This window comes from Microcebus murinus, chromosome 8 (assembly GCF_040939455.1).
Source record: "Microcebus murinus isolate Inina chromosome 8, M.murinus_Inina_mat1.0, whole genome shotgun sequence".
NCBI classification, from domain to species: Eukaryota; Metazoa; Chordata; class Mammalia; order Primates; family Cheirogaleidae; genus Microcebus; species Microcebus murinus.
In genome coordinates this window covers 48461654-48480772 of record NC_134111.1, presented here as the reverse complement: position 1 = coordinate 48480772, position 19119 = coordinate 48461654, and the positions used below count along the sequence as shown (strand labels likewise).

The 19119-nt window shown below is 38.3% G+C and overlaps 1 protein-coding gene across 4 annotated transcripts in view; it reads right to left on the bottom strand.

Moving 5' to 3' along the window:
- The window catches only part of PPIG (peptidylprolyl isomerase G), a 50229-nt gene that overhangs the window by 2459 nt on the left and 28651 nt on the right, over positions 1-19119 (bottom strand). For all 4 annotated transcript variants that reach the window (XM_012781897.3, XM_012781898.2, XM_076005638.1 and 1 more), the window contains 3 exons: positions 6968-7178; positions 5930-6097; positions 3579-3666 (listed from right to left, as the gene is read on the bottom strand). In XM_012781897.3, coding sequence (XP_012637351.1) covers positions 3579-3666; positions 5930-6097; positions 6968-7178 — 467 coding nt within the window. The remainder of the gene's footprint in view (positions 1-3578; positions 3667-5929; positions 6098-6967; positions 7179-19119) is intronic.

The following is a 19119-nucleotide window of genomic DNA, read 5'->3' as shown; positions in this document are numbered from 1 at the left end:
CACTTGAGCCCAGGAGTTCGAGGTTGCTATGAGCTAGGCTGACGCCATGGCACTCACTGTAGGCTGGGCAACAAAGCGAGACTCTGTCTCAAAAAAACAAAACAAACAAAATAAAAAAAAACATATATGTGGCTGGCCAGGTGTGGTGGCTCACAGCTGTGATCCTAGCACTCTGGGACTCCGAGGTGGGTGGATCGTTTGAGCTCAGGAGTTCGAGACCAGCCTGAGCAAGAGTGAGACCCTGTCTCTACTAAAAATAGAAATAAATTAGCTGGACAACTAAAAATATATAGAAAAAATTAAGCCGGGCATGGTGGTACATGCCTGTAGTCCCAGCTACTCGGGAGGCTGAGGCAGGAGGATCCCTTGAGCCCAGGAGTTTGAGGCTGTTGTGAGCTAGGCCGATGCCACAGCACTCTAGCATGGACAAAAAAGTGAGACTCTGTCTCAAAAAAAACACAAACAAACAAAAAAACCCCCATATATGTGGCTATAAGAGAATGACTATAAAAGGAAAAGGTAGTCAGAGAGTATGTAATAAAGAGAGCTGATCTAGTATGAGAGTGTGAACAGTTAAAACGATACAACCTGAGAACTAAAGGATGTTTATGATGAGTTACCTAGGAAAGGGTATGGAGAAGGAGGTAAAACATGGTAAGGACCGATGGGTGAGGAAAAATACATAAGGCATATGAAATACCATGTTTGAGGGTTCTGAGACAGGAAGAACATAGCATGTTTTAGAAATGATCAGATCAAGTATGACTAACTGAAAAGGGGCAAGGGAAAGTAGTACTAGGCAGAGGGGAGGGGGGAGAAGAGAGAAGAGGGAAAGAGGAAGAGGGAAGGGATAGAAATAACTAATGAGGTAAGGACTAGGTTTTGTGAGGTTTCCTAGGCCATGGTAATAATTTTGGATATATCCTAAGATCACTGGTAAACAAGCAACACAAAATCCAATTTTATTTTCTTTTCTTTTTTTTTGAGACAGAGTTTTGCTTTGTGCCCAGGCTAGAGTGAGTGTCGTGGTATCAGCCTAGCTCACAGCAACCTCAAACTCCTAGGCTCAAGCAATCCTTCTGCCTCAGCCTCCTGAAGAGCTGGGACTACAGGCATGCGCCACCATGCCTGGCTAATTTTTTCTCTATATGTTAGTTGGCCAATTAATTTCTTTCTATTTATAGTAGAGACAGGGTCTCGCTCTTGCTCAGGCTGGTTTCGAACTCCTGACCTGGAGCAATCCGCCTGCCTCAGCCTCTAAGAGTGCTAGGATTATAGGCATGAGCCACTACGCCCGGCCCAATTTTCAATTTTAAATGACTATTCTGGCTACTGTTTTAACAAAGGATTAGATCAATGATTCTCAAAGTATGATCTAGAGATCTTAAGACTCTGGAGATCTCTGAAGGCCAAAACTATTTTCATTATAAAATCACAATATGTGCCTTTTTACTTTCATTATTACACACTGAAGTTATTCAGACTATGTGACATGTCTTAATATCATTACTTTCACAGCTAATGGAATGTGTGCTTATATATTTTTGTGTTTTAAGTATCTCCCAGTTTTAATCCTGGATGTGGCAGCTCACACCTGTAATCCTAGCATTTTGGGAGGCTGAGGCAGGAGAGTTGCTTGAGGCTAGGAGTTCAAGACCAGCCTGAGCAACATAGCAAGATCCTGTCTCTATAAAAAATATCCACACATATTTTTAATAGAGACAGGGTCTCAGTCTGTTGTCCAGGCTGGAGTGAAGTGGCATAACCATAGCTCACTGTAGCCTTGGGCTCCTGGGCTCAGGCGATACTCCCACCTCAGCCTCCTGAGTACTACGATGACAGGCGCAAGCTACCACACCTAGCTAATTTTTTACTTTTGTAGAAACAGAGTCTTGCTATGTTACCCAGGCTGGTATCAAACTCTTGTTCTCAAGAGATCCTCCCACCTTGGTCTTCAAAAGTACTAGGATTACAGGTGGAAGCTACCATACCTGGCCAACAATTTTTAACAGTGTAAAGAGGTACTGAGAACTACCAAAACAGAATTTAGGAAGTCATGTATAGTTCAGATAATATGATACTGAGTTGAAGTAACATGGCGGGAGTAAAGCTCGAGAAACAGACGGATTTCAGAATATTTAAGAGGTAGAACTGACAGAATTTGGTGATGGATAAGATATATAAGGTATAAACAAAAGTGGAGAATCAAAATGATTCTTGGACTGTAGGTTTAAGGAACTGCACTGGTGGTGATGCCAGTGACTAAGATGAGGAGCGCCTAAAGAAGGATCAAAATCTGCCACTACTAGGCATCTACCCACAGGAACAAAAGTCATTCTATAATAAAGACACCTGCACTCAAATGTTTATGGCAGCACAATTCACTATTGCAAGGATGTGGAAACAACCCAAGTACCCTTAAATTCATGAGTGGATTAATAAAATGTAGTATATTTATACTATGGAATACTACTCAATTACAAAAAACAATGGTGATCTACTGCCTCTTACATTATCCCGGATAGAACTTGAGCCCATCCCTCTAAGCAAGGTATCACAAGAATGGAAAAATATGCACCATATGTACTTGGCATCAAATTGGTACTAACTGATCAACATTAAGGTGCTCACAGTGTAGTAACATTCAATGGGTGTTGGGGGGGCAGTAGGTAAACTCACAACTAATGGATGTGGTGTACACTGTATGGGGGAAGGGCATGCCTCTAGTCCTGGCTTGAGTGAGGTAAAGTCATTACTTGTAACCAATATGTTTGTACCCTCATAATATCCTGAAATAAAAAAAAAAAAAAAAAAAAAAAGAAGGATCAGATCCGAACAGGATGTGCTTATGTTCAACTTAGTATAAGCTAAATTTAGAGAGGCTCCTTAGTCAAATAAGCCTTTGATGCCGAGAAAAAAAGATAAAAAAATTGACAGTTACCAGCCATGGGAGTAATGAGACTGCTTAGGAGTATATGCAGTATAAGGAGAGTTGAAAACTTGAGGTACTACAATATTTAAAGGTCAGGTAAAAGAATATGAACTAGCATTAGAAATTTAAGATAGACTGGCTAGAGACATAGGAAGAAAATGTGATGAAAGCAGTAAGTAAAAAGTATTATTATAAGGAGGGAGATTAAGTAAGATGAAGACTAAAAAGGGTCCACAGGATTTTGTGACACGGAGCTGACTATACAAGCGCTGTATAGCCAAATTTCTAAAATGTTTTGAAAACACAAGAAGATAATTTAAATTCTGATGAGGATAATCTAGTAAAGAGAAAGAAAAGGAAACCCAAGAATAAGGTTAATTTTTGTTTATTTATTTTTAGCAAGAGTAAAGAAAGACCTTGATCCATTTAAACCATGTAAATGTAAATTCTATTTATATTTTATGAATTTTCAACGTGGAAGTACCAACAAACAGAAGTCACCATGAAAAAACATATAATTCAATATCCACATCCCTCCTCAATTTAAGTTACTTATACAATAAAATAAAATTTAAGAAACACTCTAAAATTATTTAAAGAAGACAAATGCAATACTTTGAAGATTTCTGAGGAAAGAATCACCTACCCTTGGTCCTCTTCCTTTAATTTTCCTGCCAGATCTAGTAACTAAAAGTCGTCTCTGGTATGAAGCTGGCTGAGAGTTAGGTAGATTACTAGAGACAGAGAAAGCAAAAGGAAAGTTAAAACACATTATTTTTATAAAAATAAATCTTCAGAATACAGCTTTATGGATCTAAATAAATTTAAAATCCTATATGCAGTTGGTTCTCCATATCCAAAGGTTCTATATTCGCCGAGTCAACCAACAGGAGATCAAAAATATTCAGAAGAAAAAAAGCTCCAACAAAATATAACAATACAAGCCTGGCGTGGTGGCTCACGCCTGGAATCCCAGCACTTTGAGAGGTCAAGGCAGAAGGATCACTTGAGGTCAAAAGTTCTGGGCAACAGCAAAACCCCATCCCTACCAAAAAAAAAAAATAAATAAAAAATTTAGCTGGGTGTGGTCACACAAGCCTGTAGTCCCATCTACTTGGGAGGCTGAGGCAAGAAGACCACCTGAGACCAGGAGTTTGAGGTTGCGATGAGCTATGATGATGCCACTGAACTCTCGATCCAGCAACAGAATGAAACCCTGTATCAAAAAAAGAAACAAAAAAATCCAACCAAACAAAAAATATAGTATAACAACTATTTACATAGCATTTACATTGTATTAGGTATTATCAAGTAATCCAGAGATGACATAAAGTATAACACATAGGAGGATGTGTGTAGGTTACTGTATCATTTTATAAAAGAGATAAGCATCTACACATTTTAGTATCTGCAGGGAGTCCTGGAACCAATTCCACGTGGATATGAGGTACAACTGTATAATCAGTGGTTCTCAACCAAAAATGCTATCAGTAACTATAGGGTGCTACTGCTAAATAGGGCCCCAGTGTCAGAAATGCTAGAATCTTGAAATGTAGGAGCATGAACATGAACTATCCTGCCTCAAAATGCCAATCATGTCCCTCGAGAAACACTGTTATATACTCATTACTAAGATGAAACTAATTTGATAGTGCTGAGGAAAATTAACATAGAAGAGCTCAGAAGCAGCTACATGCTGTTGAGAGAATAATTTTTAAACTATTTTACTCCAAAGTACCTTCTTATCCTATAAGTAGTTGTTCACTGGTAACAGAACTATAGTAATATAAGTAATGTGAATTAAGCAAAGGCAAGCTGGCCTGAATTAGTCAAACATTCATACCATGGTTTATATCAAAAAGGAAAACTGTGTTTTTCATAATAGCTATATCAGTTAATATTTAATTAGCACATCAACAAAATCCATGTAAGTGATATCTGAAAAGTTCATTCTAAATCAGTTCAAATATTTTCTCTTTAATCTTTATTTCCTTAGAAATATTCTTTCTAATAATAGTAGAAAAATAAATTCAATCCAAATCATCAAAATTAGTCCAAGTTTCAAATCATTCATTCGAAATAGGTCTCTTTCTGTTGCCTGGACTAGAGTGCAGTAGTGTTTATCATAGCTCACTACAACCTCAAATGCCTGGGCTCTAGCAATTCTCTTGCCTTGGCCTCCCAGGTGCTGGGATCACAGGCACATGCCATCATGCTCGGCTAAATTCTGTAGAGATGTGGTCTCACTATTGCCCAGGCTGGTCTTGAACTCCTGGTCTCAAGCAATCCTCCTACCTTGGCCTCCCCCAAAATGCTAGAATAACAGGTGTGAGCCACTGCATCCAGCCCTGTTTTTACTGTATTGTGAAAGCATAGGGGGATTGCTCAAAATTTTACTACTTGACAATATATTTCTGGTCATAACTAAGACTTCAATCTTCTTTTTTCTACTTTTGAATATAACTGTTAAAATGATTTATAAAGATCCATTAGCTCTACTGATAATAATGTGGATTTATATATAAAGATTTTCAAAGGACTTGAGAACATGATATCAATTTTTATTACTACAAGATTACAAATCAGGTAAGGAAAATAGCATTTTCTCCTATTAGACACACTGAAAAATCAAGGATCTTATTTGCTTAGAAGTTTAATGTATATACAAATAACACAGCAAAACTATCTCGTTTTAAGGTTAAGCACTATTCTGTTATTGGTTTGGAATGCCACTTTAACATCCTTTTTCCTTAGTGCTTATTATTTTAAAAAAGTAACTTTATTTCAAAATCTGCTCGTAATTTAAGTCAATTTATCTTATTAGCTATGTGATTAGCAAAAAAGCAGCTTTGCTAACAACATTCTATAAAAAAGATTTCAACCTTGGAACAAAGGTCACCAATTAAATTTTGCTTAAAATAAGTAAAAACTTTTAAAGAAGAAAAGTTCTATGGTAAAATATGTAGGGTACTCTACAAAATACACACATTCACATACCACTCTCTTTCTCTTTCTCGCTCTCTGTTTTTCCTTTCCTTTTCATCAGCTTTAGGAGGACTTTTCCTCATTAAGAATCTATTTTCAGGTATAGGAGGGATCTCTTCTGGACGGACAGTAGACTGGGGTTGTGCTTCAAGATTTTCAGCCTCACTTTCGCTTGATGCACTTAATAGGACACACAAAACAAATTACGTTTGGTTACTTTGCAACTACCCCAAATTTCTAATTATTAGTATTTTTTTCTCACATATCACAATCCATATACCATCTTGTCCGTCCCCAAAATGTAATCACATGGGGAAAAATCTTCCTCCATTCCCCTGACAAACCAACTAACCAAAAAAAATCAAAACAAAATGTGTCTGTTATCACATTCCCAAAAGATATTTTTCCATAAAATGGATCCAAAATATGAAATTCTGTAAACATGCTTATGGGTTGACTAAAAAAAGAAAGTGTGAGCAATGCACTCTCTGATAAATTTAAAGTGCTTTACAATAGAGGTAAAGCAACTTAATTGCTGTTGAAGCAATAGGGAGATAAAGATAAGTTTTAATACAAACAGATTATTTCAAAGAAAACTGAAAAGAAAGTAAATACACTGATGTTATCTGCTTTCTATCCTTACACTATTACACTATCATAAGAGCAAAGGAGACGGCCACTGAAAATAAGGAAAACAATCGGTGGCTTCCTATAATTTTCACTAATCTCACAATCCTGCCATAAAAATATATAAACCCGTGAAACCAAAAGCATCATTTCACTGAGTGCAGAAAAAATGAACTGATTGGTTTTGTTTATAAAGGAAATGTTCTTTCTTGAAGCAGGATAGAGGAAAAAGAAAGAAAAAGATAGAAATCAATGTACCTAAACTTAATATATATACCACAGAATATCAAAATGGTCGTATGATACACCATGTTATAAAATATTTCTATTTTGACATTCCCATATAACTGATCCAAAATCTCAATAGATTTATTTATAACAAAAGGGAATCAGAATATAAAGCTAGCATTATAAAATTAAGACCTTTTTTTGCTTTTCTTTCGCTTCTTCTTTTCTTTCTTGTGTTTTCGCGAATTTTTCCTATGTTTCTTTTTTCTTTTTTTCGATTTCTCTTCAGAAGCACTTTCAGAATCTGAAGAATCAGAAGAGGACTGAGAATCGCTTGAGCTATCTGAGTCACTGGATGATGATGAGGAAGATGATGATTTATGCCTTTTCTTTTCTTCTTTCTTAACTTTAATAAAAACAAAAGGTTTTAGTCAGTAACTTTTAGACAAACTTTGTAAGAGGAAATATAAATTTTCTGCAGTTTCTCACTAAGTCCAGTGTTTAGCACTTTGCTCATCCGGCTATGTTAAGTGAAGAGTAGAGGAAAGGAGTTAAGACTTAGAACTCAGATCTCAGGTACATTTTCTCAGGACCTCTTGAGACCATATGCTCTGGGTCAGAGTCATACACATTCCGCTCAAAATAAAGCTCTTTAAATTACAAAGACAAAACAAACAACAAAAAAATCCAGAACTCCAGATTCATTGGTCAAATGAATGTTGTTATCTGTCAAACTTGTTAAGCCAGAGAACTTTTGAAAACAGATGAGTCTAAAGTGCTAAACTAAGTTAATTTTAAAAAATATTTGAGGCCGGGCGCAGTGGCTCACGCCTATAATCCTAGCACTCTGGGAGGTCGAGGCAGGTGGATTATTTGAGCTTAGGAGTTAGAGACCAGCCTGGCAAGAGCAAGACACCGTCTCTACTAAAAATAGAAAGAAATTAGCAGGACAATTAAAAATACATAGAAAAAATTAGCTGGGCATGGTGGCGCATGCCTGTAGTCCCAGCTACTCGGGAGGCTGAGGCAGAAGGATTGCTTGAGCCCAGAAATTTGAGGTTGCTGTGAGCTAGGCTGATGCCACAGCACTCTAGCCCGGGCAACAGAGAGGGACTCTGTCTCAAAAAAAAAAAAAAAAAAAAAAAAAAAAAAGATTAGTAGTAGATTCGTAACAGTGAAATAACAGAAAAACTATGAACATGAAAAGATAAGAAACATGACTTCACTGGTATGGGCTTATTTCAATGCCTGAACAGCCTTCTAATGATTAAGAAATTTAGCTTTAGTTGACAAGCAGATTCATAACAGAGAGAAGTCATTTGCCCATGATGAATAGCTTTGTTTTGGGGTCTCTATAAAAAAAATCATTTCAGGCCGGGTACAGTGGCTCATGCCTATAATCCTAGCACTCTGGGAGGCCCAGGATCACTTGAGGTCAGGAGTTCAAGACCAGTCTGAGCAAGAGCAAGACCCCATCACAACTAAAACTAGAAAAAATTAGCTGAGCATGGTGGCACATGCCTATAGTCCCAGCTACCAAGAGGCTGAGGCGGGAGGACTGCTTGAGTCCAAGGGTTTGAGGTTGCAGTGAGCTATGATGGCACCATTGCACTCCATCTTAGGTGACACAGTGAGACTGTCTTAAAAAACAAAAATCACTTCAAATTGAAATTTTATTTTGGGTTAAGGAAGTAAAAATTTTAAAAAGGGTCCAAAATCTCAAGGATTTAAAAGGATCAGGAAATTAACATAAGTAAGTGAAGCTAGAAGGTATAATACAACAGGGATTAGAAGAAGATATAACAAATCAAGTAGAGCTTGACCCATCCAAATGTACATTAATTCAAACCATGGCGAATTTGAAGAGGTTAATTCAGGCCAAAGATGGGACAACACAGATATATGGATGAAAGGTACCATAAACTGAAATATATCAAATACATTAAAATCCATCAGCTCATAGTGACATTGGTAAATAAAATATAATGCATTTGTCCTGCCTTTCCTATTCAAACTGTACCACCAGCTAACCATATATATGAAGGGAAGTTGCTCTTTATTAGAAACATTCCAGGAATAAATGAAGAAGGAATTACTTCTAGCCAAACAGAAAATGGAAAAAAACAAAATGATAAAAGTAAAAATTAAATTTTTTAAAAAATTATAAAAAAAGAAGGAATTACAGGGTTAGAATATCATCATTTTGCAACCTCCTTTAAGACAATGACCACCATGGCTGCTGCAGAGCACAAAGCAATAACCTGTCCTGTGTGACTCCTGCTCTCATCAAAAAGGAATGTTTTAAAGCCAAAACTAAGGCTGGGCGTGGTGGCTCACGCCTGTAATCCTAGCACTTTGGGAGGCCGAGGCGGGCGGATTGCTCAAGGTCAGGAGTTCAAAACCAGCCTGAGCGAGACCCCGTCTCTATCAAAAATAAAAAAAATAAATTAATTGACCAACTAAAAATATATATACAAAAAATTAGCTGGGCATGGTGGCGCATGCCTGTAGTCCCAGCTACTCGGGAGGCTGAGGCAGTAGGATCGCTGAGCCCCGGAGACTGAGGTTGCTGTGAGCCAGGCTGACGCCACGGCACTCACTGTAGCCTGGGCAACAAAGTGAGACTGTCTCAAAAAATAAATAAATAAATAAAAAATAAAGTCAAAACTGCATCTGATCAATTTTCTAGACCTACCTACCAAGTCAGTGTGTTTATAATTATGGTATTGGTTATATTTTAAGAGTCATCTTTTAGAAATATTTATTAATAAAAGATTATGCCTGGTATTTGTTTCAAAATAAGAGGAAAGGGAAAAGTGGCTGGGGATGGTTAAAATGAGATTAGCCAAGAATAAATTTTTGAAGATAGGTAATGAACATGTGTGTTTGTTATACTATTTTATTGACTTGAGTATATGTGAATATTTTCCATATAGTAAAAGTCAAGAGGTCTGGATACTATGGTGGTAGCTAAAAAAAAAGTCAAAGAGGACAAAGAATATACATCTCTGGATTGTTTGTTGGCTACCTGGCTATAGGACCGTAATTGAAAGGGTTAATAACTGTTAACAGTTATGACGTTTCATTTAGCCTCAGGAATATCTGAGGATTTGACATTTGGTCCAAATCATCCTTGCAATTCTTTTGCTTCTTCTTGAGACAGCGTCGCACTATGTTCAGGCTGGCCTCAAAGTCTTAGGCTCAGGTGATCTTCCTATCTCAGCCTTCTATGTAGCTGGGATTATATACAGGAACATATTTAATCCAAGATAAATGAGAATCTGGCAGAAGTTAACATGTACTTAACCAGGGACTTGTGGTCCACTATCAAGATTGCTTACCCAGTACTGACGAGGCATTTGTTGCACTGGATAATGGGAACAAGGTATAAAAGCTAGAGACTCCAGGTGTAATGGCCTCACTGAACTAAGGTAGTCCTTCCTCACCCAGCTGTGTCCCTCAGGACCATGAATATATCAAGTGTGAGATACTTAAGATATAAGCAAAATGTGCCTGGAAATCACAAGAACTCCACTAGGCTGTTGCTGTACCAGGTGTGCTGTTTCTTGTCCTATAGCCTTTCTTAAAGGTAAGTAAACTTAATGCCCAGTGAAGCTTATGTTGTCTCATAAATCCAACTGTTAATCTGAACCCAACACCACTGCTACTGCTACTGGTGAAGCAGAGTAGGGAGGCAAACATGTATATATTGAAAACTCTACTTATGTATACTAAACTAAAAGCCTGAGGGGGCAGAAAAATCAAATATTAAAGAAATCTAATAAAAATAAAAATTTTTAATGTTTTTTTAATTTAATTCATTTTTTGTTTGTTTTCTTTCCACCTCATATGTGACTATAGAAAATAAATTCTTTTTTTTTTTTTTTTGAGACAGAGTCTCACTTTGTTGTCCAGGCTAGAGTGAGTGCCGTGGCGTCAGCCTAGCTCACAGCAACCTCAAACTCCTGGGCTCGAGTGATCCTTCTGCCTCAGCCTCCCGAGTAGCTGGAACTACAGGCATGTGCCACTATGCCCGGCTAATTTTTTATATATATATATCAGTTGGCCAATTAATTTCTTTCTGTTTATAGTAGAGACGGGGTCTCGCTCTTGCTCAGGCTGGTTTTGAACTCCTGACCTTGAGCAATCCGCCCGCCTCGGCCTCCCAAGAGCTAGGATTAGAGGCGTGAGCCACAGCGCCCGGCCTAGAAAATAAATTCTTAATGAATATGAATAACTCTAAGAAAATCTGGCTGGGCCCGGTGGCTCACGCCTGTAATCCTAGCATTCTGTGAGGCCAAGGCTGGATTGCTTGAGGTCAGGAGTTTGAAACCAGCCTGAGCAAGAGTGAGACCCCATCTCTACTATAAATAGAAAGAAATTAACTGGCCAACTAATATATATAGAAAAAATTACCCGGGCATGGTGGTGCATGCCTGTAGTCCCAGCTACTCGGGAGGCTGAGGCAGAAGGATTGCTGGAGCCCAGGAGTTTGAGGTTGCTGTGAACTAGGCTGACACCACGGCACTCACTTTAGCCTGGGCAACAAAGTGAGACTCTGTCTCAAAAAAAAAAAAAAAAAAAAAATCTGAGTCTGGGCCGGGCACAGTGGCTCATGCCTGTAATCCTAGCACTCTGGGAGGCGGACGCGGGAGTATTGCTCGAGCTCAGGAATTCGAGACCAGCCTGAGCAAGATTGAGACCCCATCTCTACTAAAAAAAAAAAAAGAAAGAAATTATCTGCACAACTATAAATACATATAGGAATAGTAGCCGGGCATGGTGGCACATGCCTGTAGTCCCAGCTACTCAGGAGGCTGAGGCAGAAGGATCGTTTGAGCCTAGGAGTTTGAGGTTGCTGTGAGCTAGGCTGACACCATGGCACTCTAACCAGGGCAACAGAGCGAGACTATCTTAAAAAAAAAAAAAAATCTGAGCCCACATTATATGCAAGCAAAATAAAAATATTACACTTACTATACCTGTTAAAATTATTCAACAAAACATAGTAACTCTTTATCCCACAATTAACAAAATTTTATGCACCAGCTCCAATTTACATAGATTCTTTCCTCTAACAAGGACATCACAGTTGATTTATTTTAAAAGCAAGTACACCCTCTTCACCAAGTACATTAAATATATTTCAAATGAAGATTAATTTACACATCACTTTTGAAGAAAACATTTTAGTGAAACAAGATATCACAATAATATGGAAGGCCAGATTTATAATTAATTTTAAAGTAATATAATGTTTCCATATCAGACATTAACTATGAAAAGAAAATAAAAACATGTTTTAGTAAATGTGCCTTGAAATAGAGCTTACAAAGCTCTAAAATTAAAAGGTCCTGCCGGGCGCGGTGGCTCACGCCTGTAATCCTAGCACTCTGGGAGGCCGAGGCGGGCGGATTGCTCAAGGTCAGTTCAAAACCAGCCTGAGCGAGACCCAGTCTCTACCATAAAAATAGAAAGAAATTAATTGGCCAACTAATATATATAATATAAAAATCAGCCGGGCATGGTGGCGCATGCCTGTAGTCCCAGCTACTCGGGAGGCTGAGGCAGGAGGATCGCTTGAGCCCAGGAGTTTGAGGTTGCTGTGAGCTAAGCTGACACCACGGCACTCACTCTAGCCTAGGCAAGAAAGCGAGACTCTGTCTCAAAAAAAAAAAAAAAGGTCCTCTCTTTTGACATTTGTCAATATGATTTTATGAGTCAAATTTATGTGTCCCTTTCCTATGAACATGCTCAGAAATAAAGAGAAAATAATTGAGAAAGAGATGGCAATAAAGTACAGAAGGGCAAAAAGGCAAAAACTGGAGACAACAATATCAATAGTAGTTCTAGTAGACTATAACTTGAGTTTCAAAATCTGTGTTAACCTAAAATTAAAAATATAATTAAGGTTCCAACCTCAGATATGTTTTTTTTTTTTTTGAGACAGTCTTGCTTTCTTGCCTAGGCTAGAGTGAGTGCCATGGCGTCAGCCTAGCTCACAGCAACCTCAAACTCCTGGGCTCAAGCGATCCTCCTGCCTCACCCTCCCGAGTAGCTGGGACTACAGGCACGAGCCACCATGCCCGGCTGATTTTTATATTATATATATTAGTTGGCCAATTAATTTCTTTCTATTTTTATGGTAGAGACGGGGTCTCGCTCAGGCTGGTTTTGAACTCCTGACCTTGAGCAATCCGCCCGCCTCGGCCTCCCAGAGTGCTAGGATTACAGGCGTGAGCCACCGCGCCCGGCCTCAGATATGTTTTAAAAGAAAAAAAACTATTTAGACATATTGTGAATATGGCTGAATTTTTATCCTTCTCCAAGTCAACCAGTATGTTTAACTGAATAGTATATAAATACATACTCAATATGATGCCAGGACATGGAGATGAAGAATTGAAGAGTATACAGCAAAATTCCAGGCAAAACTTTGTAAGACACGGGCCCTGCCCCCATAGAGTTTATAATCTATGTGGTAAAATAAGGCCAAAAGGCGTGAATTCAAATAGCATGAGAAAATATACACTTATACAATACATCTTATAGACTATAAATTATATATGAATTTGGAAGTGAATATAGCTAATATGGGTAAAAATAAAGCAGAAAAGGTTTAGAGAAGCACAATCAGGTCTGCTATTACACAACATATGCTTTCCTATAAGCACTGTGCTATGAAAAAATTGTGAAATTAAAACAGTATGGTTAATGGGAAAACGGAGGGAGTTTAAGGGCATGACACTCAAAAACTTCATCAGCGGCACAAAAGAAAAAAAAAGGAGACTAAGAAAAAGAGCAGCAACACAGTTTTACATATGTTAAATGCTTAAGAAGTACATGTATACAATAATATAGCACTTTACTTTGAAAAGGACCTAGGTTTGTTCATGGAAATGAGTGTCAGAGGGCTGTAGCTTGTAAGTTCTTGTAAAGTGGTGGAAGGATGGTAAACTGAAATCAGATGGAGTTTTGTTTTTTAAGAACCTACCACCATTTGAGCACCATAGTTTTAATCAGTCAGTACCAATTTGATGGCAAGTACATGTGGAGCCCATTTTCCTGATCTTGTGTTGCCTCACTTTGGATAATGGGCTTAAGCTTAATCCAGGATAGTATAAACAGTGCTAGCTCGCTGTTGTTTCTTAGAATTGAGTAATATTCCACTGTGAACATATATCAAATTTTAATTATCCACTCATGAATTGACAGGCACTTCCAGATAAAGTTTTAACTGCAGATTGTGTATGAGTATGGATCATAACAGGATGAACTATGGTAGCTATTAGATGTTTGAGGTACATGTGGTTGTCTTTTTTATGTATTCTTATGAAGCTGTTCAGCTGGATATAGTTTTCTGCATTTACTACTCAGTGTTTCCTGCAGACAAGATCATGCCAAGTAAATGTGAAACTGGTGTTAGGCTTAAACTGTTTTCTAATATACCAACCACACTGAAACAAATGTATGTTTTCAAAACAAGCAGTATAGCAGAAATGACTATATTGGGATTTGAAATAGGAGAAGAAAGTAATGGGGAGAAATATACAGAGTACTTACAGAGTGCTAAGCACAGTATAAAGTCCTTTATAAGTGTAATTTCATTTAAGGATGAGTAGATTTTGATTTTAAAAATGAAGACAATTTAAGACAAAATAAAAAGTTTTAAAAAAGGAATGGAACAATTCAGAATAAGATAGATTCCTCTCTCCCTATTCTTCCTGTTAAGTGCAAGTAGACACCCTAGACATGGTACCAAGAACAAACAGAAGACTCTGAAAGTTAGAAAGGTAGAGTGTCCAAGGATCTCTTGACTTGGTAATGACACAGTAGTTTTCATTTTTATTCCCATACCAGACTGCATGCTAAAGAAACCTGAAACTGAGAAATGCCAACAGGCACAGATTTTCAAAAGCTCCAAGAAAACCCTGCTCATTCCAGACAAACAACTGAAATAACGATGGTTTAGCAGTACATAAAATTTTTTGTCAATGGCCAGGCACACTGGCTAATGCCTGCAATCCCAGCACTTCATAAGGCAAACGTGAGAGGATCACTTGAGGCCAGGAGTTTGAGACCAGCCTGGGCAACACAGCAAGACCCTGTCTCTACCAAAAAAAAAAAAAAAAAAAAAAAAGCCAGGCATAATGGCACACCTATGGTCCCAGCTACTCAGGAGGCTGAAGTGGGAGGATGGCTTGAGCCCAGGAGTTCAAGGCTGCAGTAAGCTATAATCCTGTCCTCCAGCCTGGGCAACAGAGCAAGACTCTCTCTCTCCAAGAAAGAAAGAAAAAAATTTGGACAATACCTGCTCTACTCCAACCAAATACCAAGGAAAATAATGTGTGCATCCTCCTGCCCCCACCCCCTGGCAGTGTCAGCAAAGACCAAGTGGAGATCCTAGATTTCTGATCCTCCTGTATTCCTGGTAATAGCCAAGTAACATTCCTTTTCCCTTGCCTGAGTGATGCCAGTGGAGAAAAAGTAGGAAGCCTTAACTCCAACTTTCCCCAACACTCCTGCTGCATTGACAGGGGGCAGAGATTTCAGAGAGAAGGAACTAAAGAAAGGGAATCTTTAAATCGATATATGAAGTCTTTGGTAGAACCCCCAAATGAAATCGACCAGACTTAGAAGGGCGAAAGGTTTCAGAACTAAAGTGTTGAATAGCATCCACATTTTCCAATTAGCTTCTGAATAGCACAAAAATGAAGTCGACCAGAATAGCATGGCAAAGGCCCTGAAAATTTAATTATCACTGAATTCACAGGCCACAAAAGTAGTCCAGAATCAACATGCCAAACCTAAATAGGGCGGCTGCTGCTAAAACAGAAAATATAAACAGAATCCAGTGTTTCATAACATATCCAGGATAGTGTAAAACAAAAAATACTGCCAAGAACCAGGAAAATCACAACTTATGTGAGAAAAGACAATCAAAAGACACCAACACAGGCCAGGCATGGTGGCTCACACCTGTAATCCTAGCTCTCTGGGAGGCCAAGGCGGGCAGACTGCTTGAGGTCAGGAGTTCGAAACCAGCCTGAGCAAGAGTGAGACCCCCATCTCTACTATAAATAGAAAGAAATTAATTGGCCAACTAATATATAGAGAAAAAAATTAGCCGGGCATAGTGGCGCATGCCTGTAGTCCCAGCTACTTGGGAGGCTGAGGCAGAAGAATTGCTTGAGCTCAGGAGTTTGATGTTGCTGTGAGCCAGTCTGATACCACAGCACTCACTCTAGCCTGGGAAACAAAGCGAGACTCTGTCTCAAAAAAAAGACACCAACACCTAGATAACTCAGACGTTGGAATTAACTGAGAAGAATTTTAAAGAAGCCATCATAAAATGCTTCAATGAACAATTACATACATTTTTGAAACAAAAGCAAAAAGTGAAAAAAATCTCAGAAAAAAGATATGAAATTTTAAAACTAAAAATATTATAGCTGAAATTAAAAACTCATTAAACCAATCTGAATATCACAGAGATAATACACTGTACAACAAAAAAATGAGCAAAGCCTCACAGACCTATGGAACAATAATAAAAGATCTAACATTTGTGTTAACAAGGGTTCCAGAAGAAAAGGAGAAAAAGTTTGAAACTGAAAAATATTTAAAAAAATAAGGCCGGGAGCGGTGGCTCACGCTTGTAATCCTAGCACTCTGGGAGGCCGAGGCGGGTGGATTGCTCAAGGTCAGGAGTTCGAAACCACCCTGAGCAAGAGCAAGACCCCGTCTCTACTATAAATAGAAACAAATTAATTGGCCAACTAAGATATATAGAAAAAATTAGCCGGGCATGGTGGCGCATGCCTGTAGTCCCAGCTACTCGGGAGGCTGAGGCAGGAGGATTGCCTGAGCACAGGAGTTTGAGGTTGCTGTGAGCTAGGCTGACGCCACGGCACTCACTCTAGCCTGGGCAACAAAGCGAGACTCTGTCTCAAAAAATAAATAAAATAAAACTGGCCGGGCATGGTGGCTCATGCCTGTAATCCTAACACTCTGGGAGGCCAAAGCGGGAGGACTGCTTGAGCTCAGGAGTTTGAGACCAGCCTGAGCAAGAGAGAGATCCCATCTCTACTATAAATAGAAAGAAATTAGCCAAACAACTAAAAATAGAAAAAATTAGCTGGGCGTGGTATCTCGTGCCTGTAGTCCCAGCTACTCGGGAGGCTGAGGCAGGAGAATCATTTGAGCCCAGGAGTTTGAGGTTGCTGTGAGCTAGGCTGATGTCATGGCATGCTAGCCCAGGCAACAGAGTGAGACTCTATCTCAAGAAAAAATAAAAATAAATAAATAAATAAAATAAATAAAGATGTCACAAAATTTCCCACATTTGGCAAAAGGTATAGACCTTCTTAGATAAAAGAAGCTAAGTGAATTTCAAACATGATAAATTCTAAGTAATTCACACTGTGATACATCAAAATCAAACTTCTAAAACTAGAGATAAAGAAAAAATACTAAAAGTGGCCAGATAAGAACAATACATTACCTAAAGGGAAACAATGATTTGAATGGGAGAGAAGGAAGTAGTTTTAACATTTTTCAAGTACAAAAAAGAACTGCCACAATCCAGAATTCTACATTCAGTGAAAATATCCATCACAAATGAAGGTAAAATAAAGATATTTTCAGAAAACCAGAATAATCTGTCAACAGCAGACCTAACCTTTAAAAAAATGGCTAGAGGAAGTTTTTCAAATGGAAAGGAAATAACAGAAGGAGGCCTGAAATTCAGAAAAGAAGAACAGAATGGGTAAAAAGGAGGTAAAGGAATTAATAACTAGTTCACATGAAAAGAAATATAAATAGCTAAGAAATGCTAATTAAAAGTAGCATTTTTTTAACCTTTAAGGCTGGCAAAGATTTAAGAGTTTGATAATATATAGTTTTGCAAAAGGTGTACGTAGAGCAACTTATTTTCCTGTATTCTAGTGGCAGTATCTACCAAAATTATGAACAAATACATAACCTCTATAATCAGGCAATTCCATTTCTAGGAATTTATTCCATGTGACCAAAATTCACACACGTGGAATGATTTCCAAAATGTGGAAATGGAAACTCATGGGCAGAGACAGGAAGGAGAATTTTCACTGACCACTATCCTTTTATGCCTTCTAAATTCAGAACCAAAATAATGCATTGTATTTAAAAAAATTAGGGCGCAGAGTTTCAGTTAGACGGGAAGAATAAGTTTTTTGAGATCTGTTTGCTCCATATGCTGACTATATTTAATAATAAGGGGCTCGGCTTGATGGCTTATACCTATAATCCTAGCACTTTGGGAGGCCAAGGCAGAAGGATGACTTGAGGCCAGGAGTTAGAGACCAGCCTGAGCACCATAGTAAGACCCTGAGACCAGTCTCTACAAAAAATAGAAAAATTAGTGGTGGCACAGTGCCTGCAGTTCCAGCTAGGAACTATGCATCTGTTGGAAGGGTCTTTTCCTTGGCTCTGAACTTTCTCTGGCCTATGCAAATAGCCACAAAAAGTAGAATCTCTAATCTCAGAATTGCAAAAGGAGAAAGGCCCAAAAGATTGATTGTCCAGACTCACCAAGACCATAAACAGACGGGCCCAGTCAGATTTCTTCAGAAGTCTTTTTGTTTTCTTTCAGGAAGTTAAAAAAAGGAAAAAAAAAAATCTGTATTTATTTCTTTTTAAACTAGGGTATAAATCTCTCACACAAGGTTTTAAATATAATGATGATAAACATCACAGTGTTGCACAAAGCATTTTTACTATTCTCAATTTAAAATACTTGTAAAGAGGCCACCAAGCCTACAAAAATTACATAGATGCATGACAAAAATCCACTCTGACCAATGTTCTAAATGGTAACTGGAAGAATATGGGGTAACAGGTACTCAACTGTGTGATCTTAAACATAAAGACCTTTTCCTCTTTCTACAATGTGATCCTGGACAGAGTAGGTACTGGAGGTCTGGCTCAAACAAATCTGACCTTTTCAGGAACTCCGGGATAGATAGATATTAATAAAGGGCCAAATATTCCTCAACTGTTGAAAGTGACTCCCCTCGAAAAGGGGCCACATTCAAGGAACCAGAAGGCCACATGTAGCCCTGAGGCTGCGGGTTCCTCACCCCTGGAAGGTATGGTAGCTTAACATGGGTTTCAGTGACACACAGTAGGATGCTATATCAACTTTCAGCACAACTTCCTGGCTACAATGGCATGGGCAAAACTAGCATTTATTTCTTCAGGTGACAATGCATTATAAAGATGTAATAATATATAAAAAAAATAATAGTATATAAAGAGCTACATTCATTTACTTCCTTATCCTGTGGGCAAATGTTCAAACACTACCC